Below are 27,927 nucleotides of genomic sequence, written 5' to 3'. Positions count from 1 at the left end.
AAGGTACAATGGTAAAAAGAGTGTTAGAATCTTACCCCCGCGAAGAATCTTGAAGAACGCCCTTAAAAACACCCAAATCGGAGCTCCCAAGCTCCAAAAATTGAAATATGAACAATGAAGTACAAAATGGGGTTTTATTCTGTCCATCTAGAATTTACCCTCCGCGAACGTGACAGCCCATCACGAACGCGAAGGGTCACCCGCACCCGGGCCCATCACTAACGCAAGGTGTGATCGCGAACGCGATACCTGTACGAAAGTACTCTTTGGGAACGCGGCCTAGCCCCGCGAATGCGAAGAAGAAACTCAGTAACTGAAACACCAGAAAATTCTAGTGTTTGCCAAACCAAAACCCGAAACCACCCCGGAACCTCCCGGACACAAACCAAATATGCCAATCAGTCATAAAACACGCTACAAACTCCCCCGCGCACTCGAAATTTCTAAAAGAGGTCATCTTGATCCGGTCAATCCGCGAATCCCCAAAAATAAGGTTTCCATCCAATAGCCCAAAACACCCCTGATTGCTTCGGGAACCGAACCAACCACCCTAACAAGTCAAAATCAACCATCCGTACCTAATGGAATCGGCGAAACTCACAAAAGAACACAAATAAATTTAAGTCAACTATTGGTCAACACTGCTTATTCAACTTAAGGGCTTCTAAACTCTTCAAACCAATCCCGATCACCTCGGGAACCGCACTACCCATCCCTACGAGTAAAAACCACTCTAACGAAGAAGGAAAAAGGGTCAACAGGGTTAAAGAGGTAAAACATCTAAAACGACCAAACGGGTCGTTACATCGGTAGGGGCATTTTTGGACCAAACTATTAATTTAAGACATTGTTGTTCAATTTTACATAATTTAAGGACATTTTTTTAATATCTTTTCCCTCTAAAATAATACAACTCTAACTAAAAGCGCAGGACCTAACCGTTTGTATTGCAAAACCTTGGGAAGTTACTCCCTCCATCCTAATTTATGTGTCACCTTTTGGATTCAAGATTCAAACGAGTTTGTTTTCCATGATTTTTTATGTCTTTTAAATATTTTGCATTGTTAATTATTGTGACTTTTCCTATTTTTTACGTAGTTTTCAAATATGTAATTTTATTTTAAGAAATTTAAAGATTCTTTGTTCGAACATGGTCAAAATTAACAAGTTTGACTCTCGAAATCTGAAATGTGCCACATAATTGAGACAGGGTGAGTACTGCATAAGATATAAAGGTAGATGTAGAACTCTGGAAAATTATTTTTTTTTAGGATTTAAGTTATATACACCGGTAGTATAAATATTTTTTAAATACTTTATTAAAGGTTAGGTATCATTTTTAACAATTTACCAAGTGATATTTCTTAAGGGATTACTTATAATTAGATAATAACTGATCTGATTGTTTAAATATTTTATACGCATGGAATGTATAAAACTTAAACTCATAGTATGGGCAAGTTGCATGTGGAAGCAAAGTTTTATATACCGTTGATGTAAATAATTTTTTACACTATCAGATCATCCAAAGGATATCAGGTAAACCAGCTTAAAATGTGAAATTTTTTATCTTGAAATTAAGATAAGTTACCCACTATAACATGTAGAGATGACTTGATGGTATAAAAATCCTTGCGCTGACGGTATATATTACTTCAATTTAAAAAGATAATAATGAGATTTCTATCACAATTTAAATTATATACTAATAGAGTAAAATATCATCTATATATATAACTTAAATCTGTCAACCAATATATTACTATTCAAAGAGGTTTAAAACTTAAATATTTTAAAATAAGTACTAGACTGTTAGAGTACTAATACAATCATGGAGATCATGAATCCTCAGATAAATGAGATAGAGTTTTGTACTTGTTCACACTAGCTAGGACATTACTATTACACTAGCTGGAATTCATTCATTACTCTTCTTGGCAATAAATTGTTTCAGCTTTCTAACAGCCTTCACCATCAAGCGGATTGCATGGATAATGAATATGAGGGCCATGACTCCCATCCATACATTTAGTGAGTAAGATAAGAATTCGAGGTCAACGACCGCGCTGTCTCCGGCAAAGGCTTGGATAGTTATATTGTAAGTGTATGTGCTTGCAGAAATGGCAATCCACATGATAAACCTCAATATCCACATTAAACCTCTCTTTCTTAAAGGCAAGCCACTTATCAACAGTAATATGATGCTCAAAGATGCTACAAACCCAAATGTATTGGACACCATATAAGGGTAATAACCCTCATCCGGGACCTTTACCGTCACTGATGAATCTGTTGTATCTTGAGGACTCGGACTAGGTGATGCTATTCCAGCATCTGTAGAAAATATTATCATGTGTCAACAACATTGACAATAGAGTAAGAACAGGGAAGCGTATGTAGAGCTCGAGATTAATGTAGTTTAGCTTCATATCTTTTTTAATCGGAGATGTATATAAAATTAAGTTTACATAGCTGAAGTAGGTTAGCGTCAAACACAGTTTTTAGCATATTGAAGTGTGTGCTCATCTCATCTAAAAGCTTAAGTGGTTAGATAGTACACACTTTTATTTACATAATTATATGCTAAACACTCCCCCTGACGTGTGTGCCTGAATTTTTTTTGATGGGCCAAGGACGTGGAACTTCTTTTTGATAATGAGTTATACTGAAATTCGATCCCAGGCCCTTTACCTTACAATGAACAAACTTTTAATTACTTACTTAATTATATCCTCAACATAGCCCAACTTTCCGCACTTTCTTCTCTAATTTTCTCTGAATTCTTTTTTGGTCTATAAGTACAAAAATTTACAAGGCGTATTGATTTATTTGGCAGAGCCACTTGAGTTATTTTCTTAAGATCAGAACCCCTATTTCTTTTCTCTTTATTTTTGGCGGAAAACAATGCCAAATCCGGGCTTAGCTAACACGCGGGTGTTTCTATGTAATTTTAAAAACTTATAACAGTTAGACTTTTCTATAACGATATCTGCTTATAACAACACCTCTCTATTTGGTCAAGATTGAATTAGCGTTGAAGCTACTCTTGCCATTTAAGAGCCCCGATTTGAAGGTTTCAATTGAAGAACAGTTCCAGGCTTTTGAAGCCCTAATTTATTCCTACTCTCATTTTATTCAAATTCAAATGTTTTTTTTTTAATATCTTATTTTGTTATTTTCTAAATGTACAGTCATGGCAACACCTATTTTATTCTTATTATGATTTTGTTCGAGTTCAATATGTTGTTTCTCATGCCTTATTTTTTTATTTTTTCTGGGTTTACAGCTAATTTATTCTTATTCTGATTTTTTTCTTGAGTTCCATATTGTCTTGCCTGACTTATTTTGATTTTTCTAAGTTTACTGTCACAGTGTTGACAAGATGACGTGCCATATCACTTTGGAAAGTATGTTACAGACCTTTTACTTTAAAAACAGGGTAAGAACAGAAATTGTTGACTTAGATTAAGTTGCAGCCCTACGCAATCAACTAGATGAGTTTATTAATAGAAGAAATGTAGAAGAGGCGGACTCCATGTCTATTGATACAATTGAACAGATTGATGCATATCTAGAATGCACTTAAGAAGAAGAGACAATTGTGGTCTTGGAGAATAGGAAGACGACAAAGGAGGCATTTCTGGTGGAATAAAATAGGAATGTGGCAAATGCGAGGGTACGGAAGATGACGACGAAAATAGTGATCGTCTATCCAATCCTGAAAATGTTAAGTCTGTGGAAGTTGAAAGTGAAAAGGCTCGAATTGTTATATGGCTACTTGAAAGAGTTGATTTCCCTTCCAGGATCGAGTGAGGTCTATTGGAATTATGGTTTGCTTTCAAAGATGAACTGCGAAAGCGTAAACTTTTAATTTATTTTCGAACAAATTGTTTTTCCACTTCTTGGACCTGCCTTAAACTGGGACCAACTCAGTGGACAATTAGTTGTTTTACTTCTTCGAAGTTGAATAAAGTATCAGAAGAAAAACATGAGATGTAGTTCTTGATTGGGGATATGCCACGTTTTTGGCTAAGGGAGTTTGCATTGGTCACTAGACTGAATTGTGAGGCCTTTCCTAGTGAAGATGAGTTGAATAAGGTCCATAAAAAGGAGATAATTTCTATATTAATGTTAAATTTGATTACAGGTGGGTTAATCAGGATGTGCTCGTGAATTGCCTGGATAACAAGGAATTTTCCAGGGAAGAGAAGCTGAAGGTGTCCTTGTTGTGGTTTCTTCACATCATTTTATTGGTGCATGATAAGTTTAAACAAACTGAGAAGAAATGGATATCTACGATTGCTTCGTTCAATTAATATCCCTGGGTAAAGATATGCTTTGATCTGACATTGGATAACGGGGTTAGCATGTTCAAATTGACTAAAAAATTCCAAACTAAACCCACGAAAACACTTGTTACTGTCTTTTACAATTCCCTTAGGAATAGACTGTTAGTATTGCATAACAATAGCATTTTCCTACAGATCAGAAAACACTTGTTACTGTCTTTTACAATTCCCTTAGGAATAGACTATTAGTATTGCATAACAATAGCATTTTACTGCAGATCATAAGTGTTCAGTTGATTGTATCGTGTGTTGCATTCGTTACAAGCATGAACATATGAAGCAGTACCCTTAGTTGGACGTAAGTATGCCAAATCATGGGATGTTCCACTTTTGACTCCACGGATGGTGAGATGGCACAGTTCCTGTCTATTATAATCTCCATATAGGTACGTTATAAACTATGACGCTTCATGAACCCTTATTCTATGAATTGATCTTATTGCCAATTGTTTTTTGTTAAACTTAAGAGGATGCACCCTTTTCTTTACCCAACTGTTGGGGAGATGGAGAAGAACCACATAAGAAATTGTAATGACCCATTAAGTCTTTTTGGTTATTTTGACTACTTTACCCATATTGACCCTTCCTCTAGCTTCGTTGGAGTATATTTGACATGTATGGATGGGTGGCGCGATTCCCGAGGCATTCAGATGTGATTTGAGTAAGAAAATGGGAATTTTGAAAATTCATAAGTGTTTGGTTAATTAAAATCAACATGGGGGGTAAATGAGTTTTTTTGAGAACTTCGTTGATTCCATTAGGTCGGGAATATGGATTATGACTTGGTTGAGTAGTTTGTTAGGTTCCTGAGGGACAGGGGCATTTTGGTCATTTGGTTGGAAATCTAGTTTTAAAAGATTTAGAGTTGACCTCGATTAACACAGGGTCGAGATGACCTCTTTTGGAAATTTTGAGGGCTCGAATGAGTTCATAGCGTATTTTAAGAGTGGTTTGCATATCAAGTTTGTGTCTTGAAGGTCTCGGATGAGTTTTGAGTGTCGGATTGAAGTTTGAAAGTTGCATGATTTTTCTGGTGTCTGGTGTCTCGCATCCGCGAGATTGGGCCCGCACATGCATGGTCGCACCTATGGTGCCACAGGTGCGAGGGGACGTGTCTTAGGCTATGGTCGCACCTGCAAAGTGAAGGCCACAGGGACGGAGCCGCACCTGCGAGATTTTATCCGCATCTGCGGACTTGAGCAAACTAATGAAATCTCGTACCTAAAAGATTTGGAACACTGGTACGAGAAATTGATCGCACCTGCGAGATCGCTGATCAGAAACCTAGCTATTCTGTTTCCTCTTTTCAAATTTAGCCATTCCATTCACATATTTGAGATTTGAGAGCTAGGCCTAAGGTGATTTCTGGAGAAATTGCAAGGTTCATCGATTGGGTAAGTTCCTAACCTTCATTTTTGGATTATATCATGGATTATTAAGGATTTTCATGTTAGAAAATCATGAATTGTGGTTGGGAAATTGGGGGGTTTATAAGCCCTAAGTCAAAATAAGGATTCTTGATTAAATCATGGAATTGATGTTAGATTGAGTTGATTTTTGGCACTCAAACACCATAGATGATGGATAAACTAATTTTGGGTTAAATTTTCCGTTTTGCCCTTTGAGGCTCGGAATCCTATTTTGGGTGACTTATTGGGTTCGAATTTAAAGTATAGCAATAGGAGTATTGTTAGTCTCGTATTCTTACCTAGATACCATATTTGAACAAATTGGTATCATTTAGAGGCTATATGGAAGGGCAAGGCTTTGTTGTGACTGTCAGACTCCAAATTCAGGCAAGTTGAGATCTTGACCTCATTTTAAAGCATTGTGGTTGGTTTAATTTGATAAATAAGAGGGGATATGTTACACCTCGTAGTTTTATACGTTGAGATCCGTCGTATGTTAATTGCCCTTGTCTTGGACACTGAGGCCATCTTTGAGGTTATACGAGGCTGGACATGCCTATTTTATGTTTATAAGGGGTTTAAGTTTATGTTTGGTAAGTTGTGGAAGGATTAGGGAATAAGTGAGTTGAAGAAAATACGTTTCGGCAAGTTTTGTTCTAGAATTGCTTTATACGGATCGCATTTTTGAGATACTGACTGTATCTTGAAATACTGGCCGTATTTAAGAATCTAAAAAATTTAACAGAGTAGGCAGATTTTTGGGTTGAATTATACGGACCATTATACGGTCCGTATAAAATTATATGGCCAGTATATACGGACCGTATTCTAGAGTCGGTGGATTTTTTTGCTGATTTTATATATTATGACTCCTCTTCATTCTTATGTCATTTTAACCCAAACCCAAGATCATGAAAGCTCTAGAAACCTCTTCCAACATGTTCAATCACTCTTCCAAGCAAAAATCAAAAATTAAAGTGAGAATCAAGTGCTTAGTGTTGTCAAAGTCTTGTTGAAGCTTGTCTTTTCTTCTTGTAGAAGCTTTGGAGGATACTTCAAGGTGAAGTGATCTTGGAATTGAAGTGTTCTTGAGTTCTTGAGGTAAGATTTTACCTTATTTCCATGATTATAACTTTATGTAATAGTTATCCTAAGGTTTGAGAGAAAGGAATTGGAGGAAAGGTTCAAATATGAATTTGATGATTATTTTGAGTTGTAATCTAACTTGAGTCATGATTGTTAGTGTATTTTGAGCAAAATATTGTTATGGAGGATACTAGTTAATGTTGAGAATGTCTTAAGGTTGTTATACTTGATGTATTTGGAAGAAGAAGGTATTGTATATAAGCAAATATGGGACTGCTCAATTGTATATCTTTAAATGTTGTGAATATGAGTTTAAAGAAGCTCATATAAGGTTTTCATGCAAATTGTTGGTTGTGGACTTTGTGACGATGATTAAGAAATATAGAAAAATGTTGCCCATTTCGCTTTAGAATCGAGTTATCATTGATATACGTAATATATATTAGCGCCATTAAGTTGTATATGTATTCCTTTGTTATAGGATTGGTGCTCTAGTGGTGATAAGCTTATTTTTGGATTATTTAGACGAATTGTGGTATGTTAAAGTTAACTTTCCTTCTTTTTGCATGATCCTTATGAACTAAATGTACCCGTAACGTTAATCCATAATGATTCTATTCTTAGAAGCTAGGAATGTTCCATGTTGATTCATGTTCTATAATGTTGTCCTCAGAAAGTCTTTCTCCAGATTCAGTATGATCCCTGGAGTATTTGTTGATGAAAATGCTACCTCATAAGGATGTTCAGAGGAATAACTTACGTCACTCCGACTGATTCAGAATGTACTCTTATCATGTTTATGCCTTGCATTTCATTTATATATGTATGCATGTACAGACCTGTGACCCCTCAGGCGTTATATATGCGTATATTATTATTATATATATATATATATATATATATATATATATATATATATATATATATATATATATATATATATATGTATAGTGGGGAAGGTGATGGCACTATATACGCACTACCACCTAATTAGCTGGTCATATGATGATGACGATGATGATGATGATGATGATGCTCGCAGAGGCTAATATAATATGATGGGATGCCCACAGAGGCTTGATAGGCGTTTACACACACACACACACATATATATGTGTGTGTGTGTGTGTGTGTGTGTGTGTGTGTGTGTGCGTGTGCGTGTGTGTGACCTCATGCATGCGTGCACAGTATTTATGTACATCATTGGCCAATAGAGGCAGTTCAGACATACAAGTTGCATTTATTACATTTTATGTTCTCTTATGTCTCTTTCACGTAACTTTCATGCCTTACATAGTTAATACTTTGTCCGTACTGACTTCCCCTTCTGGGGGCGCTGCATTTTATGCCCGCACGTATAGATAGGAAGTTTGGCGGACCGCCTCTCGTAGGGCCGGCCAGATATCGACATTGGAGCACTCCTCTTGTTCCGGAGTTGCTATTGTACTTTTGGTACATTATTCTTTTGTGCACATATAGGTATTGCGGGGCCTGGTTCCGACCTCTCAGTGTCGTATACTCAAAGAGAGCTTGTAGAAGCCATGGTATGGTTAGCCTTGCGTGGTCCCTTCGGTCTATATTTTACCGTACGGCTTTTTCATGACAGCCTGGTCGGCTTATACGTTTTTGTCCAAAGATAGTTGCATAGCATGTCTTCTTGGGCTCTTCCCTTTTTAGATTATCTTTTATACAATTTAGCAAATTTTCACCTGGTAACCCCGAGGTCTACTCTTGTTTATGATCATGGTAGGAAAGCATGGTTAGCGTTGCTCGACAGTAGGCTCGAGTGTGGTCATGTCCCCTCTAGTTTGGTCATGACAGGATAATGGGATAACTAAAGGTGGTCTCGATACTTGTGAGGTGACGAGCACTTGTATCGGGTACCAAAGGCCATGATATGGGTGTTTGTATAATTTCAATTGTATAGTCTCGTCTGCATGTCATGCTTTGAGCATTAGCTGATAATGCTTGTATATTACCTCATACATCAAACTAGGCTACATTCATGATTTAGGAATTAGAAACCAAGACGAAGTATGTTGGGACTGAAAACTCCTTCTGAATCGGTGATTGTATGAGTTGCGAGAATTGTACAGGCCGTACAATGGTGGGCGTATATCGAGGGGAATCGGCACATAGCACTGAGAGTTTACAACCTAAGTACGGGCTGTACTTTGAAGTACGGGGCATACCTTGAGCCCGTACTTCCCCCGTCAAAATTGATTTATCACTGGAAATTTGATCCAATGTACGGCCATGATGTACGGGCCGTACTTTGAAGTACGGGCTGTACATTGAGGCCATACTTCTCCTGCCGTGGCCAGAACATATAAATACGAGGGGTTTAGTTCTAATTCCACTTTTCCCTAATTTCCAAGCCCTAGAATGAACAACTCTCATTCTCCATCACCAAGAACATTAAGGTAAGCAATCCCAACTTATTTCAATTGGATTCTAACATACGTTAATGAACATTAAGCAAGAATTCATCATTCTTAACCTAGGGTTTTCAAGAAAACCCATTTAAATGATTCAAAACTAAAGCTTTGGGATTCTTCTACAAAGTTTGGATTTTATTACGAGGTTGGAGTATTACCAGATATGTAGGGTTACTATCTATGTGTGAGAACATCCTTGCTCTTCCCCACGCCACTTCTTTCATAAAGTATGAAGTTATACGAAAACTAGGGTTTTTAACCATGCTCATGATAACCCTAGGTCCATGTACCATGCTATACTAAGTATTGAATTATTATTAATCCCTTATTAAGTTCTTGATATTTCATTATGATTATTGAAAATCTGTCTGTAATCTATGAAAGCCCATACTTTGCATTCCACGGGTTCTTTCATGCAAGTTATAATTTATTATGTTTATTTTCAAGAAAATACTCTACATGTTTTACACATTTTCATGCAAGAATACTATGAAGTGATATCCATGTACATGCAAGTTATGATTTATGAAAACCATGGGCTCAAGTGCCACCTATTTTTCATGTTCATATTTTTTGGGAGTTGCACAGATTACCGAGAAGGCTTGACTGCTTTGAAAACTATGTTAGCCACCGTAGGATGAGGATCGCTCCGCCCATATTTAGGACGATTTCTTAATAATGATTGGATCCTTTCATGTTACATTTATATCTCATATCCCTGACAGGGTATGAGAGCTCTACTGGTAGGGTGCAAGAACCAGAACCATATTATCGGTTATATTTATGCTCTCCCTACTTATAATGTTTTTACTCATGTTATATCTATATGTATTCATGTTCATGACCAGACTTCAGTTTCAGTTTCAGTTTCAGTTTCAGTTTTTATGATGTTATTTCTATGTCCCATGTTATTTCATTTAGTTGCTTTATATACCAGTTCATTGAATGTACTGATGTCCCTTTTTATTTGTCCGGGGGCCTGCATTTCACGATGCAGGTACGGATTTACAGGACGACGCATCTGCTCAGTAGGATTCTTCACGTATCAGCTTGTTGGTGAGCCCCATCTCCTTCGGGGTTTAGTCATTCATCTATTTCCTTATGTTAGTCATGCATTAAAGGTATGCTGGGGGCCTTGTCCCAGCAAGTATGTTTTACGATCCAGACTCATGATAGAGGTTTTATAGACTAGTCAGTTATGTTATGTCGTATATTCGGAGCCGTTTAGCCATCTTTGGCTCAATTCATGGTATTTCCGCATTCATGTTTTAAACGAGTATTTTATTAATTATTATGACTTCATGTGTTTTCTTAAAGCCCATCATGTTTTATGTTATATTCCGCTCATGTATGCCTCATGATGATTTAGCAAGCCATATGATTAGCTCGGTCATATGCAGTAAGGCACCGAGTGCCGTGTTTCACCCAAGCTATAGTTCGGGGCGTGACAACTTGGTGCCCATGATTGGGATATGAGGTTTTTTATTTATTTTTTCTATGCTTATTACTTGTCTTATTTGCGATTCGCGTGTTCTCATCACTCCTAATTACTCGTTTAAAAGTGGAAAAGAGGCTAAAGATTGATTCTTTATTGCTTGGCAATGACTGCTTGTTGTATGCATGTCATATTTATGCTTTCATATTGTATATCATGCATATTGCACTTGAGGACACATATATTGGATCCGAAGGGAAATGATTTCGGACGGTTGACGCGAGTATATGGCCCGATCGACCAAATGATGTGATTGATATGAGCCCGATTGGCTAGAGACAGGTAATGTAAGCCTAATAATGGATAGATGATATGATTGAGAGTAAAATATGGCGAAGGAACCCGAAGAGAAACGATTCCAGGTGGTATATGGACCTTGGGAGTGCCCCATGAGTCACGCTGTCTATTGAAGGAGCGTATGTGTATCGGAGATGGAAAGACCTTGCATTGCATATCATTTGCAATCTTTTTCTTATACTTGTGTTTTGTTGTTGTGTTAAGCTGATATTAAATCATTTGGTTACTTGATTCGAATTATTGGACTATACTTAAAGGTTTAGATGCTATAACCTAGGCTTGTAACTTATGATTTCTGAGATTACATTAGTTATTATTATTATATGATGAACTAAGCGTGGTTAGGTGTAGAAGTAGTATTCGGAAGACCAGCCCTAGTCTCCGTGTTAAGATAGGGTCGGTCGATGATGCTGCTTGAGTACACGTTGTTCCTGTACTAACTCTGCACTTGCCGCACCTTTTTGTGTGCAGATTCTGTCCCTGGTTCGAGCACTGTCGGCAAGTTTGCCGCAGTTGAGGAGACCATTTTGAGAGTTCGGGGTGAGCTACCAGCAAATCCGTAGCATCGGATCCCCCTCTATCATTTACTTTATGTCTTTTCATTTCAGACAGTGTACTTAAGTACTATTTCACACTTGTATCCGAATTTATCAAGTTCTTGAACTAGTGACACCAGTCTTGGGGGATCACACTCATTTTGGCATTTTATGATTATAAAGGCTTTAAGACTTGAAACTGAATGGTATGATTTATTTTCCGCACTTATTTACTTAATAAATTGCTTTAATTGGGTTGTGGATGGCTTATTGACTCGGGTGAGTTAGTGCCTTCACAGCTCATAAATTTGTTCGTGACCAATCGGTATCAGAGCTTAGGGTTAACCGGTCTCACAAGTACAAAAATAATGTCCAGTAGAGTCTTGGAAATTCGTAAGATAAGCTCTGTACTTATCTTCGAGAGGCTATAGAACATCTCGGAAAAATCTAATCTTTAATTCTTTATCATGCATACTTGATTCTATTGGATACTAAAATTCTCATTGTTTCACTCTCTCACAGATGGCGAGGACACGTTTGGCTGCCGTTGGAGATGGAGAGCACACACACCACCCCATACCCACGCTGCTTTGTTGCTCGTGGGAGAGGCGAGGGGCGTGGTAAAGGGTGAGGTAGGCCTAGATACCACGTTCTACACAAGCCGGGAGGCACGAGCCGGTACAACTCAATCACATCTAGAGATGTGACCAGGGACCCCGAGAGGATTCGGGGAGGAGAGACTAGTTCAGGCGAATAAGGTCGGACCTGCTCAGGCACCAGCTGGATTCATTTCTACTCCTGTTCTTCAGGACACTTTGGTGCGTATCTTGAGCTTCTTTGAAGGTATAGCACTAGGCGGTCATACTACGCTATTCCAGAGGGTTCCCAGACTAGAGTTGGAGCTCAGACTCTCGATTCGATGGTTGCTGCAAGGGTATAAGACTCCATGGGCACAGCTAGTTGCTATTGTGGCTCCTCAGTTTTAGTGTTTGCCAGTTTCGGGTGTTGCTATTCACCCAGTTGCCCAACCTAATATGATTATTAAGGAGCAAAAGAAGTGGGATAAGTTTGAGAAGATGAAGCCACCACGGTATGATGGGTATCCTTTGATGATGATGCTTATGAGTTTCTAGTGAGTTGTCATGAGAGGTTTAAAAATTTGGGGTTGGTTGAGTCCAACGGTGTTGATTTTGTAGCATTTTGGATGATTGGCCTTGCCAAGAAGTGGTGTAGGGTGTTAGTTGAGACTAGGATAACTGCGTTGCCTCCACTTACTTGTTGAGTTTTCTCTTGTGTTCTTGGAGAAGTGGGTTTCCCGTAGTTTGAGAGATGAGAGGTGTGAGCAGTTTGATAGGTTGGATCAGGAAGGTATGACTGTGATAGAGTACAAAATTAGGTTCCACCCCTTGTCTCGCCATGCTTTGACTATTCTGCCCGATGAGATAAAGAGGGTTAGGAAGTTTGTGAGAGGGCTGACCTATCCCCCTAAGGTTGCAGCGACACAAGTGGTAGCTTCAGGAGGTACCTTTCAAGCAGTGGTGGATGCTGCTAGGGGTATTAAGTCTATCAGGCATCTGGAGTTTGGCAAACCGAGCAAGAAGGCCGCAGTTTTAACAGTTTTGGTTGCGCCTCATCTAGAGGTAGGGCCATCGTGGTAGGGGTTTCCGTCCCCAGTTCAGTAGGCCAATTCAGGCAGCGATTCATACTTTCGCAAAGTGGTTCTTCAGTCTGTGTCTCTCACAGTTTGGGACAGGGTTCCAACAGTTTTTTTTATCGACCCAGAGATCGAGGCAGTGATTCAGGTTATTTAAGTTCTTCTCAACAGCCTATTACTCGACATGGGTGTTATGAGTATAGAAACTTAAGGCATTTCGTGAGAGATTGCCCCAGACTTAGGCAGAGTGGGACACACTCCGGTTCACAAGATAGATGCGTGCACACGGCTGGTGGGGTGGTTCGCCAAAGTGGTAAAAGTGGTTCTTCTCGTAGAGATGACGCTCAGACAGGTCACGGTGGTAGTTGTGGAGGTTCTCAGGCCGAGGGTGTCCATGCTCATTGCTATGCATTCCCAGGTCGACTAGAGGCAGAGGCTTTTGATACGGTCAGTACAGGTACTATATCAGTTTATCGCCGATAGGACATAGAAATATTTGATCCAAGCTCTACATATTCATAGATGTCTACTTATTTTGCTTCAGGTTTGGATATGATGTGTGAGTGGCTTGATTTCTCTCTTAGTGTTTCTACTCTTGTTGGGGATTCCATAGTGGTGGATCGGGTGTCATCGATCCGGTCTTCTGCGACTTTGATGGGATATGACACTTGGGTGGATTAGATGATACTAGACATGGTAGATTTTGATATTATTCTTGGGATGAATTGGTTGTCTCCTTATCACGCGATCTTGGATTGTTATACCAAGACAGTTACGTTAGCTATGCTGAGAATTCCTAGGTTGGAATGGAAGGGTAGGACTAGTTATGCGCCGAAGAGAGTAGTATTTTACCTTAAGGCACAATGGATGGTTGAGAATGGATGTTTTGCTTATTTGGCATATGTTCAGGACACTAGTGTTGACACTCCTCCTCTTAAATCAGTAACAATGGTTCGGGAGTTTCCGACTGATCTACCAGGTATCCCATCGGATCATGCTATCAATTTTTGCATTGATGCGAGCCGAGCACTAAGTCCATTTCTATTCAGACATATTGGATGGTACCGCGGAGTTGAATGAACGATTCAAGATATGTTGAGTAAGGGGTTCATTAGACCTAGTGTTTCACTTTGGGGTGTTGTGGTGCTGTTTGTGAAGAAGAAGGATGGGTCTATACGGATGTGTAATAATTTTAAGCAGCTGAACAAAGTGATCTTCAAGAATAAGTATCCAATACCTTACATTGATGATTTGTTTGACCAGCTTTAGGGTGCTTCCATCTTTTCCAAGATTGACTTGAGATCCTTCCATCACTAGCTAAAGATTAAATTTGAGGATATTCTAAAGACTTTTCGGACACGATATGGGCATTATGAGTTCTTGGTTATGTCATTTGGGTTGACTAACGCTATGGAAGCCTTCATGGATTTGATGAACGGTGTTTTCAGACAGAACTTGGATTCCTTCGTGATTTTCTTTATTGATGATATCTTTATATAATCACGTAGTGGACCGGAGCATGATCGGCATTTGAGGATTGTCCTTGAGATCTTGAAGGAGAAGAGGCTTTATGCTAAATTCTCGAAGTGTGAGTTTTGGCTCAGTTTTGTGTCTTTTTCGGGACATATGGTGGCCAAGGATGGGTCATGGTAGATTTAAGAAGTTTGAGGCAGTTCGTGATTGGGTCAGGCCTACTTCAGATACCGAGATTTAGACTTTCATTGGCTTTGCTAGTTATTATCGGCGTTTGTAGAGGGATTTTCATCTATTGCGTCTCCTTTGACCAGAATGACTCATAAGAATGTACCCTTTCAGTGGTCGGATGTGTGTGAGGCTAGCTTTCAAAAGCTCAAGACTTTGTTGACTACAATTCTGATTTTGACTCTTCCCATGTAAGGAGAGGGCTTTATTGTGTGTGTCCATGCAGAAAGGGGATGTGATAGCTTATGCTTCAAGGCAGTTGAAGATACATAAGAAGAACTACCCCACTCATGATATGTTGTTGGCAGCGGTAGTATTTGCATTGAAGATATGGAGTACTACTTGTATAGTGTGCATTGTGAGGTGTTTACTGATCATAAGAGTCTTCAACACATTTTCAATCAGAAGGAACTCAATATAAGGTAGCAGAGGTGGTTAGAGATGCTCAAGGACTATGACATGTCGATTCTTTCATCCGGGCAAGGCCAATGTAGTGGCGGATGCCTTGAGTTGCAAGGCGGTGTGGGTAGCCTAACATGTTTACAAGTTAGAGAGTGACCTCTGGCTATGGATAGGCAGTCATTAGCTAATAGATTGGTGAGACTAGATATTTTTGAACTTGGTAAGGTTATGGCTTATATGGAGGTGCAGTCTTCCTTAATGGAGTAGATTAGAGCCCAACAGTTGAAGATGCAAAGTTGTGCAAAATTCGTGATAAGAAAAGGAAAGGTAAGAGAGGCAATTCTTGATGATGAGGGGGTTTTAACGATCAATGATCACATATGTGTTCCCCAGGTTGGGTGATTTGACTCGATTGATCATGGAGGAGGCTCAAAATTCGAGGGCTACAAAGATGTATCAGAATTTGAAGCAACACTATTAGTGATGTAGTATGAAGAGAAATATCGCAGGATTTGTGGCTAAGTGTTTGAATTGTCAACAAGTGAAGTATGAGCACCAAAAGCTAGGTGGAATTACTCAGAGGATGCCTATACCTGAGTGGAAATAGGAGCGGACTGCTATGGAATTTGTGGTGGGGTTACTACGGACTTTGGGTAAGTTTAATGCTATTAGGGTGATTGTGGACCATTTGACGAAGTCGACTCATTTTGTACTGGTTCAGATTACCTACGATTCAGAGAAGTTAGCCAAAATCTATATTTGAGAGATAGTTAGTTTGCATGGTGTGCCTGTATCTATTATTTCGGATTGAGGCACTTAGTTTACATCTCATTTCTTTAGATCTATGCAGAAGGAGTTGGGTGCTCGGGTGGAGCTTAGCACAGCGTTTCACCCTCAGACTGATGGTTAATCTGAGCGGATTATTCAGGTCCTTGAGGATATATGAGGGGCCTGTGTGATTGACTTTGGTGGTCATTGGGATCAGTTTTTTCCTTTGGCAGAGTTTGCTTACAACAACAGTTATCATTCTAGCATTGAAATGGCCCTATTTGAGGCATCGTATGGTAGGAGATGTCATTCTCTAGTTAGGTAGTTTGATGCATTCGAGGTTAGTCCTTGGGGTACAGATTTGCTTCGTGATTCTTTGGACTAGGTCAAGTTGATTCATGAGAGACTTTTGATATCTCATAGTAGACAAAAAAGTTATGTGGATCGAAAGGTTTATGATTTAGAGTTCATGGTTGGTGAGCGGGTATTGTTGAAGGTTTCATCCATAAAGAGTGTGATGAGATTTGGGAAGAAGGGAGAGTTGAGCCCTAGGTACGTATATTGGTCCTTTTGAGATTGTTCAACACATTGGCAAGGTAGCTTTGCCTCCTTGTTTATTAGGTGTTCACTATGTGTTTCATATTTCCAAGCTCAAGAAGTATCATTCCGATGGTTCTTATGTGATTTAGTGAGATTCAATGTTGCTGGATTAGAATTTGACTTATGAGGAGGAGCTAGTTGCTATTTTGGATAGGCAGATATGGAAGTTGAGGTCCAAGGAGATTGCTTCAGTGAAACTTCAGTGGAGGCATCATCCAGTTGAGGAGGCTACCTGGGAGACCGAGTCAGATATGCGGATTAGATATCCCAGCTTTTCAGTGATTCAGGTATTTCCCTTTTCTTTCATGTTCGAGGACGAAAATATTATTAAGTGGTGGGTGATTTAACGACCCGTTAGGTCGTTTTGGCTATTTTGACTATTTTACCCTTGTTGACCCTTCCACTAGCTACTTTAGAGTATATTTGACTTGATGGGTGATGTGATTTCCGTGGCATTTTAATGTGATTTGAGTCAGAAAATGAGAATTTTGGAAATTCATAAGTTGACCAAAGTCAACATCGGCGATAGAATGAGTGATTTTGAGAATTTTGTCAATTTCGTTAGTTCCAAAATATCAATTATGACTTGGTTGAGTAGTTGGTTCGATTCCCGAGAGACTCGAGGTATTATGGTCATTTGGTTGGAAATCTAGTTTTAAAGGATTTGGAGTTGACATCGGTCAACACCGGGTCAAGATTACATCTTTTATAAATTTTGAGGGCGCGATGAGTTTGTAGCGTGTTTTAGGATTGGTATGCCTATTTGGTTTGTTTCCGAGATGTCTTGGATAAGTTTCGAGTGTCAGATTGAAGTTTGAAAATTTGCATGATTTTTAAAATTTGGTGTGTCGCACACTTTGTTAGGCTCGCACTTTCGCGTGGTGGGTCGCGAGTGCGAGAGGGGTGGCTTAGGCTATGGGTCAGAGCTTTGCGGACCTAAGCGAATTAATGAAATCTCGCACTTGCGAGATTTGGAGGGCTGGTGCAAGAAAATGAGCACACCTATAAAGATCGCTGATTAGAAACCTATTTTATTTCCCCAATTCGAGTTTAGACATTTCATTCACATATTTGAGAGCTCGGTTTAAGGTGATTATAGGAGAAATTGCAAGGTTCATCGATTGGGTAATTTCCTAAACCTTCCTTTTTAGATTATATCATGGATTAGTAAGGATTTTCACGTTAGAAATCATGAATTAAGGCTGGGAAATCGGGGGTTTATAAACCCTAAGTCAAAAATAAGGATGCTCGATTAAATCATGGAATTGATATTGGACTGAGTTGATTTCTAGTATTTAGAAACCATAGCTGATGGGTAAACTAATTTTGGATTAAATTTCCCGTTTTGCCCTTTGAGGCTCGGAATCCTATTTTAGGTGACTTTTTGGCTTCAGATTTAAAGTATAGCAATATGGGTATCATTAGTCTCATACTCTTACCTAGATATCATATTTGAATAGACTGGGATCATTTTGAGGCTCTATGGAAGGGCAAGTCTTCGTTGTATTTGTCGGGCTCCAAATTCGAGGGCAAAGGTCGGATCTTAACCTCATGTTAAAGATTTGTGGTTGGTTTAATTAGACTAATAAGAGAGATAATGGGATAACTAAAGGGGATCCCGATACTTGTGAGGTTACGAGCACTTAGTCGGCACCCGGTTGTGCCATGATATGGGTGTTTGTGTATAATTGTATAGTCCGGTCTGAATGCCATGCTTTGGGCATTAACTGATAGCATAAATTGATTGGTGCCCTGATTAGGATATGAAGTCCCTTATTTATTATTTATATGCTTATTACCTATCTTATTTGTGATTCATGTGTTCTCATAACTCATAATTACTCGTTTAAAGGTGGAAAAGAGATTAAAGATTTAGTCTTTATTGTTTTGCATTGATTTCTTGTTGTGTGCATGTCATATTTATGCTTTCATATGGTATCTTATGCATATTACATTTGAGGATACATATGTTGGGTCCGAGGGAAAATGATTTTGGACGGTTGACGCAAGTATATAGCCCGATAAGCCAAGTGATGTGATTGATATGAGCTCGATTGGCTAGTGACAGGTAATGTAAGCCTAAGAATGGCTCGATGATATGATTGAGAGACAAATATAGTGAAAAAACCCGAAGGGAAATGATTCCGAGTGGTATATGGACCTGGCAAGTGCTTCATGGGTCGCACTCCTATTGAAAGGGTGTGTGTGTACCGGAGATGGAAAGCCTTTGCATTGTATGTCACTTGCATTTCTTACCATTTTCTTATACTTTGCTGTGTTAAGCTGATATTGACTCCTTTGGCTACTTGATTAGGATGATTGGACTGTACTTAAGGGTCTAGATGATATAACCTAGGCTTATAACTTATGATTTCAGAGATTGCATTGGTTATTATGATGAACTTACCGTGGTTAGGTGTAGAAGTAGTATTCGGAAGACCAGCACGAGTCTCCATGTTAAGTTAGGGTCGGTTGACGATGCTGCCTGAATACATGTTATTCCTGTACTCACTCTACATTTGCTGCACCTTTTTGTGTCGTATTTTGTCCTTAGTTCGAGCAACACCTTTGCGAGTTCGGCTAATTGAGGACACCATCTCGAGAGTTCAGGCTGGGATACAAGCAAATTTGTAGCACCGGATTCTCCTCTATCATTTATTTTCTGTCTTTTCATTCCAGACAATGTACTTATGTATCATTTCAGACTTGTATGCGTATTTAGCAAGTTCTTGTACTAGTGACACCAGTCTTGGGGGAACGTACCTATTTTGGCATTTTATGATTATAAAGGCTTTAAGACTTGAAATTGACTTGTATGATTTATTTCCGCACTTATTTCCTTAATAAATTGCTTTAATTGGGTTGTGGATGGCTTACGGACTCGGGTGAGTTAGTGCCGTCGCCTCTCACAAATTAGGTCATGACAAGAATCTTATGTCTTATGACAATGAGGAGGTGGATGAGGAAAGCAATTCATTAAGAGAAAGGATATTGAAAGTCCCACAGAGATCAATATGCTAGGAGAGGCTAGCCCATGACGTCTCACTACAGTAGCATAGAAGAAGCATGTGACTTTTGGAGATCTTGGAGACCATGCTAGAAATGGAAGAACATATGGATAAGGTTCATACAGAGGTAGTTGATTTTGTAAGGAGCGTGATGAGGGGACGAATGAAATTCTTGATAGACTAATATCAATTGATAAATCATTTTTTTAGCATAAAAAATCCATCAAACCACAAGTTGGTGGAACTCTTGCCTATTTAGATGTCGATCATGGCGATGCTCCTGTGGCTGCTGATCCCATTGAGATTCGAGATGAGGCAACTGCTAAGAATTAGGGTAGGTTTGCTTAGTTGTTGTTTTAGTTGAGAATAATTTAGAACTATTAACTTTATTGTTTAGTCGAATTACATCATTGTTAATTATGTTTTGGAATCAGTTATCCATGTTCAGATCTATGTGCATATTTGGTTAGACTTTTCACTTGCGTCAATTATAAATTAGGTATAGACGTGATAAATATTATAATGGATCGGAAGGAACATTTGTGTATACTATTTGAACTCTTATTATAGAATGAAAGCATTAGTTAAAAGTAAAGACCAAAAAGGGCAATGTTTATGTATACACCATTCGAACCTTTATTATTACCGAAGGAATTCGTTGAAATCAAAGACAAAAGGCCAACATTTATGTATAGACCATTTGAACTCTTATTACCTATAGAAGACATTCGTTAAAAGCAAATACAAAAGGACAACGTTTATGTATAGACCATTTGAACTCTTATTATAGATATAAGACATTCATTAAAAGCTAAGATAAAATGGAAATGTTTATGTATAGATCAACCACAAATTCAGACTATAGGTGGTTTCTTTTGGCCAAATTTCTTGTGGGTGGAGAATTTATTTCTCCTTTTGTTTGATTTCGGTTCCTCCATGGTTGGTTGTACCACTTAGTCTACCTTCGGCCTTTTTAGGAATGTATTTAGGTGGGGAAATTTGTATGCCCTGCAACTTCAGAGGAATCACACACTATCCTTCAGGAAGAATTGGGATAATATCACATTTGTAAGATTTGTAGTATGGATATGCGGTGTTATATGGAGAAGAGTAGTTATAAACTGTCTCTAAAATCACGGACATGCTTTCTCTTTAGAGCTACCACGGCATGTGAGGCGTGATCTTGTCAATGTAGAGAACTCTACAGGAACATGACATACTCTGTTGCAGTAGATAAATTGCTGGAAACATCAGCACTGTTTTCCAAATCATCTATATGAACATCATGTCCATAAAATTCATGAAATCATTGTTCATTGGACATTTCCCAAGACCATCAAGTCCTGGAATGTTCATCAATGCAGTGAGGCGGCTCCTGATGGATCTGGACTTCCGTCGGACCTCTTGGACATACTTACATATAAGAGGCCTGGAAACATCCTTACCAAAATCAAGAAGATATAGGCGCACCTACACATCATTCTTGATGTACGTAGGACCCATTTTTGCCCACTTGTTAATGATGATTGTCTATCCCTCGAGTTTTATGAGTTTATTTGTGGTGATTTTATATAAAGTTGGAGATTTTACATGATGGAATGTTCTAATTTGATCTTCATTAGGTTTTTGCTTGAAAGAATTCAAGGATGAACTTATGGAGATGCTTCGAGGTGAAAAGAGATAAAACGGTGAAAATCGAAAGTTGCTTCAAGGTTGGGGCATTACAAAGCCATCGCTCAACCCCCGGCTGTTTTGGAAAATGGTCGTTCAATAGATCCCGATCGCCCACTTTAGCAATTTTTCTGAAAAGCTCAAACTTAAGGGCATTTTGGTCATTTGGCCACGACGAGATATAAAAGCTGTAAGACCTATTGTCAGAGGGTGATCTTGGAGAAATGTATGATAGAACTCTTGGGTAAGGAAAGAGCAACGTGAATTTGTTGATGGAAGTTTAAAGTGATTGTTGAGATATTCTTGAGTATTTTAATTGAAGGAAGAAGTATTTCATGTTAATGATTTAAGTTATTCTTGTGAAAATTCTCTTAAGTAATTGAAAGAGCCCTTCAATTATTTTCTTGAGTTATATGAGAATGATATTCGGAAGGAATCGTTCCTAAAAAAATTTCTGTCAATAGATTTTTGCTATTCTCAGGAGGTCCTTATTAGTTTATTTGATTGAACTTGAATTCATTCGAAAGAAGTTTCTCAAGTTCATGAATAATCTAATTACTTATTGAATTCAAAAGAATCAATAAACCTTCGATGAGAATCTTAAATAATAATAGGAGCTAATAGCAGAAATATTGCATATGTCTTGTCATATGCCCTTGTTTCTCTTATTAGTAAATACATATTTTGTATAGCACTTTTCTTTGATCCTTGTTTTTATTTACTTCTTCAATACCGCTTGTGGTTTTAACCACCTCAATTATAAATATCATTTTTAATAGTATTGAGCGAGCTTCTTTTGAGATATTATTTGCATCAATCCCTGTACAGATGATAATCTATCTATACTATCTTTGACTACAGAAGTGCTTAATTTAAAGTTGTATTTTGCGTTCGTCAATTAAGAGCAACACCAACTATGTAGTTAATGGACACGTTGTGCCGCTTGGGATCTATATCACCGGACAGAATCACCTCATGCACTGAATCTCTATAGGTGTAGTCATTATCCAATTCAATAGCTTGGGTTTTTTGTGGAGAAGTCCACCTCCAGGTCTTTTGGGTATGAACCCACTCGACCACTATAATTACCAACTTTTTTTTGCGCGGATTACCCTTCATTTGGGGTGGTTTTTAATTTTTGCCCTTCAAATTGGTGGTCTTTAACTTTTACCCCTCGCCTAACATCTCGAGATTGTGGGTTCGAACCCCAGCCCAGTTCAAAAAAAAAAAATCACAAAGTAGAATTTCGCCTCAAGGCAGAATTTTGCAAATCTGCTCAGTGTAAGGCAGAATTTGGGCCGCACAGGCAGGTAGAATTTTGCTTGGGCAGAAATTCTGCCTGTGCCATGTAAATTCTGCCTGAAGGCAGAATTTCTGCCTGAAGGGCGAAATTTAAAGACCACTGAGGGTTAAAAACTAAAGACCACCCCAGCGAAGGGCAATCCTACAAATTGCCCAATTACCAACTGCTACCATTTTACCCTCGATAAATTTGATATAGTCTATACTATAATTTAGCCTAGTAGACGAAACCAAAGATAGTCTATTATAAACCCAAGATGCAGATCGAAAATCACCAAATAAAGCTCAAACGAGTAATAATGCCCAAGTCAATAAACCTAGAAAGCAGTACCCGAGTCTGATTTTTTTTATTTTCAAAGGCCTCAAGGGTTCAACAATGATAGTTGAGAGACAGATAGAGTGAGAGAAGAAACAAGTGGAGAACAGCTGCTAGGTTAAGAGCAAAAGAGAGGGAAGAGCTCGATTTGGAGAGCTTCAACGATCGATTTCTCAATGTCTTAAAAAACGTGGAAATGGGGAAGAGATGAGGGAGGAAAAATGTTGTTATGTTATTATTATTTTGGTTTATTTTATTTTTTATTACTTTTGACCAAATTATATTTTTTAAAACTTAGCGCTGGTTTGGAAGGTCAAATAATTAGATTTGAGTTAATTAGCACTAATCCTAATAGGTGTCCATATACCTAAATATTAAAACTTGGGGTCCTAATTTTCAAGTACTATCTTGGGAAGGAGAATATGAAATATGTATTTTGTGTTCTCTCTCATCATGATGGGTTTTTTTATTTTATTTTATTTTCTTATCCCTCCCTCGAGCTTCCCCTCATTTTGCTTCGGTGATTCAAACCCACAATCTTAGGGTTGGAGGTGGAAAGAGCTTACTACTTGAGCAACCCTCTCTTGTCGTCATTGTGATGATTTGTACTGTTGATTCATGAGGTGTTTTGGTCTATATATGTGCTGCTCATGCATGCACACATATAATTCAAAAACCTTAGCTTCCCCTCAGTAAATATTGGCTCTCTCCCCCACTCAATCTTGCACGCATATAATCCAAGAAATTTCCGAAAGTTTGTGAAATCCGACGTAGCGCTTTTGAAGTGATATAAATAAAGATAAGTGAGATTTCGATTTAAAAAAATAAAGAAAAATGACTTTGCTAACTAATTTCCAATAGTTGAGTGATTTTTTAAGTAACAGACTCATAACGTCCAACGGAGCTCATCAAAAGATTACTTATTCAAGGGAAGAATAAGTGAGAAGTAGGAGAAGGACATCTTTAAAGTTAGAGGAATTACTTGTAATATAGTTATAATACTACCAAACAAGCAGTCACACTTTTGTAAACTTTTAAGAAGAAATTCGATCAACTTGATGTTAAAAGATACTTAGAAAACAGAAATCATTTTAGTAGCTAAAATTAATTACTAAATACCTCTTGAATTCTCTATCCATAATCCACTAGGAGGGGTGAGACCAGCTTGAAAAGACATGGTTGTAATAAGCGAAGCCACAATCATTAAAGTACTCTTGTCCCTTTCTATCCAATCTTCGTTTTGTAATGGCTTCGATTTTTTTTTCTGTGATGTATATTTTGAAGATTCACTAATTTCGCTCCGGGAAGTATGATTGACTTTTTTTCAACGTGGCCCTGTAAATCGACTGGATTCTCCACTTTCAATGTCTTCAATATCACCATGGACTTGAATTTGATCATCCATCTCTGTTAATCCGCATCCACTCAGTGCACTCAGATCAAATGCTGGGTGCCTCCTAAGAAACTCTATGGTCTGCACGCAAAAGTGTTGAACTTCAGTAGTGGATAGACAGCTGGTTTATTTACCAGCTTGTGCACCCCGTCTAATTGATCCATCCAGTGCTTACTACAACTTAGGTATATGAGAAAAAATTATGTAATATTTTTATCTCCGCTGAGATTTGAACATTAGGATAACTAAGGTTTGCACCTTATACTTTGTTGGCCACTAGACTAACAGGTGCTTCTTGATAGACATAACCTAAACTCTCCTTTGTTGGCCACTAGACTAACAGGTGCTCCTTGATAGACATAACCTATACTCTCCTAAATCTTGAAATTGCTGAGCTACATGTTTTCTATGAGAAACACGAGACTTTATAATTGTAATATCTCTATGTTTGACTGTCCAAATAGTAACTATGCCATTTTTTATTTTTTTTTAAAAAGAAAAAACAAAAAGAGAGAGAGAGAGAGACAGAGAGAGAGAGAAACTAGTGGAAGAGGGAGGATGTGGCTTAGAGGGGGAGGCAGACATCACTGTGTAATAAAATGTCAGATTGCGTTAACATAATAATGAGTGAAAGATTAGTTTTTTGCGTTAAACATAATAATGAGTGAAAGATTAGTTTTAGGTGTATATAAAGGCTTAAGACATCTACCTCAATAAACATGACGGTGGAATAAAAAAGTGAAAATATTAGAGCTAAAAGTGAGTGCAGTAGAAATTACCAAAAGTAGAAGACAGATAAGCCTTTAATATTCCCTCCGTCTGATATTACTTGTCCTCTTTTTTTTAAAAAAAAAAAAAAAAAAAAAAAAAATCAAACTATATAAATTTTGACCAATATTTTGAGAAATATTTTTCACTACATTGATATGAGAAGAATTACAACTTGTAGTACTTTTCTTGTAGTTTTTGAATATCTAAATTATAATTTTAAAATATTGAATTGATCTAATCCAATCTAACTCCACCGATTGGTCAAGTTGACTCTCAAAAAGCGAAACAAGACAACTAATATGAGACGGACAGAGTAATAAAAAGTATAGGAGAGTTAAGAGGGGCTAAGTTGGTTGTCTTGAATCATCCCAAGGCAAATATAAAGAGGGGTGGTTTTAGGTATTTATAACCAAGCCAATTTAAGAAAGCTTTTTTCCATAACCAAGTTTTCCATCTCAAATCTTCCTTCTCCTTTCAAAGCTTCATCTTCTTTAGTTGAATCTTCGTACCTTATTTATCAATCTTAGGTTAGCATTGAGTCGATTTCGCCAATTTATTTTTTGCTATTCTCTAGAGAGGCTAAATTGAAAAGCGACGTACATCAGAACTAGCATTCAATGTCTACTTCGTTGGTCTTTAGCATGTATATTGATAGCTTTTAAAAAGCAAGATTGGTAGGTTTAATAACTATTTATCTAAATTTTTAGTTTATGTGACACTCTTTTCTTTTTATTCGGTCTTAAAAAATAACACCTTTCTATATTTAGTGGCAGATGAGAAAGGAAGTCATCAATTGATTTCCAAAGGGACAATATCATACCTCAATTTGCTTATCAGCAACAGCCAAATGCAGAATGGTGTGGCCATCACTATCCTTTGCGTTCAAAAATGCATGATCAAATCCAATTTCCATCAGCACCTTGAGAGCCTCTAACCGATTATGCTTGACACACAAATGCAAAATGTTTTCCCCATTGTTAAGTGATCATTCGTAGAGCTTCATCTGGTTTGATTTGTATAAGTTCATTGATGACTTCAATTCGACCTTTGATGGCTGCAAGATGAAGAGGATTTCTACCATCGCGATCACGAGCCAGACACATTTCAGGCTTCACCACCAACAAATCTTTAACAATTTCTATGTGCCCTTTAACCGAAGCTATGTGAAGCGCTGATGAATTTTGGAAATCCAGTTCAGCAGCAAGATGTTGATTTCCGTTAAGAATTAACCTCACAAACTCAATATGCCCGCGCATTGCTGCTATGTGCAAGGGAGTTTCTTTAAAGCTTTTTAAGGTAAGTCTATCAAGAACCAAAGCATCTTCTTGAAGTAATTCTTGTAAAACTCCAACATTACCTTCAATTGCAGCTTTGTAGAGTCTCTTCTCAATATCCATATTCTTTCTTTCTTTTTTCTCCCTCAATAGATTCTTGACATCCAACTTCAAAGAGATTGCGTTAACTTATAGGAGAAACTTTTTTGTGCTTCTTTGTAGAAGTCTTCGTCAAGATGCTGAATTTGAAGTAGCAGAAATGAAAGATTAATTCCGCTTGAGAATATGATTCCCATTATTGCTATCAGAACAAAATAACAAGAACTTTTTGTCGACAAATAAAATTTGCCAGAGAAAGTCACTTAATGGACATTCACATCAGCTTTAGATGCTCTTTATCTGGTCTCCAAAGCTCTTTATCTGGTCTCCAACGTTCGACGATTAATAGATTTTCCTTCCTATTGTTGGCAATGTCTATTTTGCTCTTAGTATTTTCAGTTACCCTCAATGTCATTTTTTTTTTTTTTAAATTATACATGATATTTTTTCACCTGGGTGTTTTACCTATAATTTAAATTATGTTATAACTTATTTTAATTGTACTTTTACCTCATTTAAAGTACAAATAGAGTAGTCCTCTTCTCATTATCACTTGATTACTCGCTCCGTCCCAATTTATGCGTCATCGTTCGAATTTTGTGATTCAAATGAATTTTTTTTTTATTGTGATTTTTTTATGTCTTTTAAATGTTTTGATTCAAATAGTGCTGCATAAATTGGGGCAAAAGGAATAACATACAAACTGCTATTTTTCATCATTTTTATTTTAATTACGTGCACTAATTATGTATTAGGGTTCTTCTGTATCTCTTTTTTTTTTTCAAAAAAAAAAAAAAACAGAGCCCAAGTTCATTAGTAAAAAGGATTGTGACTTCGGTACATACTTATCTTAGGATAGAGTCACAATTAGGAATGTTCATGGTACGGTATAGTACGATATAATTTTTAAAATTTTGATTCGGTAATTTCGATTTTTTTTATTAAAGATGCTTTACCATTACCAGATTGAATTAGTTCTATTGATTTGGTACTTTTAAGTTTATGTTTTGCTTTGTGCGGTACGGTAAGTCCGTTACCAAAATTTGTTCGACTTCGACTTACGTGGATAGCAGAGAATTAAGAATTTGACAACGATGGAAAAGTTTTTCGTTAACCGGAAACAACATGCATGTTTGAATAATTTTTATTGCATATGAGTATACGACTATGTAAGCAAGTGTCTAGTTTATATTTCAGAAAAGGGACAATATACCCCTGTACTATGAGAAAACGGCCACGTATATCCTTCGTTATATTTTGGGTCCAAATATACTCCGATCGTTATACTATTGGTTTAAATATACCCATCCTCGGTTAAGTTTGTCCAAGATGGACATCCAATCCTATGAGGCACCTAA

The 27,927-nt window shown here is 37.7% G+C and overlaps 1 protein-coding gene and 1 pseudogene across 1 annotated transcript; both read right to left on the bottom strand.

Annotated features, from left to right (window-relative positions):
* Positions 1-1,715: 1,715 nt before the first annotated feature.
* LOC132045563 (uncharacterized) lies at positions 1,716-24,273 on the bottom strand. Its single transcript, XM_059436157.1, has 2 exons — positions 24,152-24,273; positions 1,716-2,334 (listed from the first exon to the last, which is right to left on the bottom strand). Exons 1-2 carry the CDS (start codon positions 24,234-24,236, stop codon positions 1,919-1,921), a joined length of 501 nt encoding a protein of 166 aa, XP_059292140.1. The 5' UTR covers positions 24,237-24,273; the 3' UTR covers positions 1,716-1,918.
* On the bottom strand, positions 24,180-26,834 carry LOC132045564 (ankyrin repeat-containing protein ITN1-like; annotated as a pseudogene).
* Between the last annotated feature and the right edge of the window lie 1,093 nt (positions 26,835-27,927).

Source organism: Lycium ferocissimum, unplaced genomic scaffold (assembly GCF_029784015.1).
Source record: "Lycium ferocissimum isolate CSIRO_LF1 unplaced genomic scaffold, AGI_CSIRO_Lferr_CH_V1 ctg7077, whole genome shotgun sequence".
Lineage (NCBI taxonomy): Eukaryota > Viridiplantae > Streptophyta > Magnoliopsida > Solanales > Solanaceae > Lycium > Lycium ferocissimum.
Note: the sequence above shows the minus strand (reverse complement) of the source record. Positions and strands in the feature narration are given on the sequence as shown.

Excerpts from the sequence above, each read along its gene's own strand:
- LOC132045563 (XM_059436157.1), bottom strand. The coding sequence starts at position 24,236 with ATGATTGTGGCTTCGCTTATTACAACCATGTCTTTTCAAGCTGGTCTC. Across the intron at positions 2,335-24,151 it reads ATGGATAGAGAATTCAAGAG|ATGCTGGAATAGCATCACCT; the intron begins GTATTTAGTAAT and ends TATTTTCTACAG.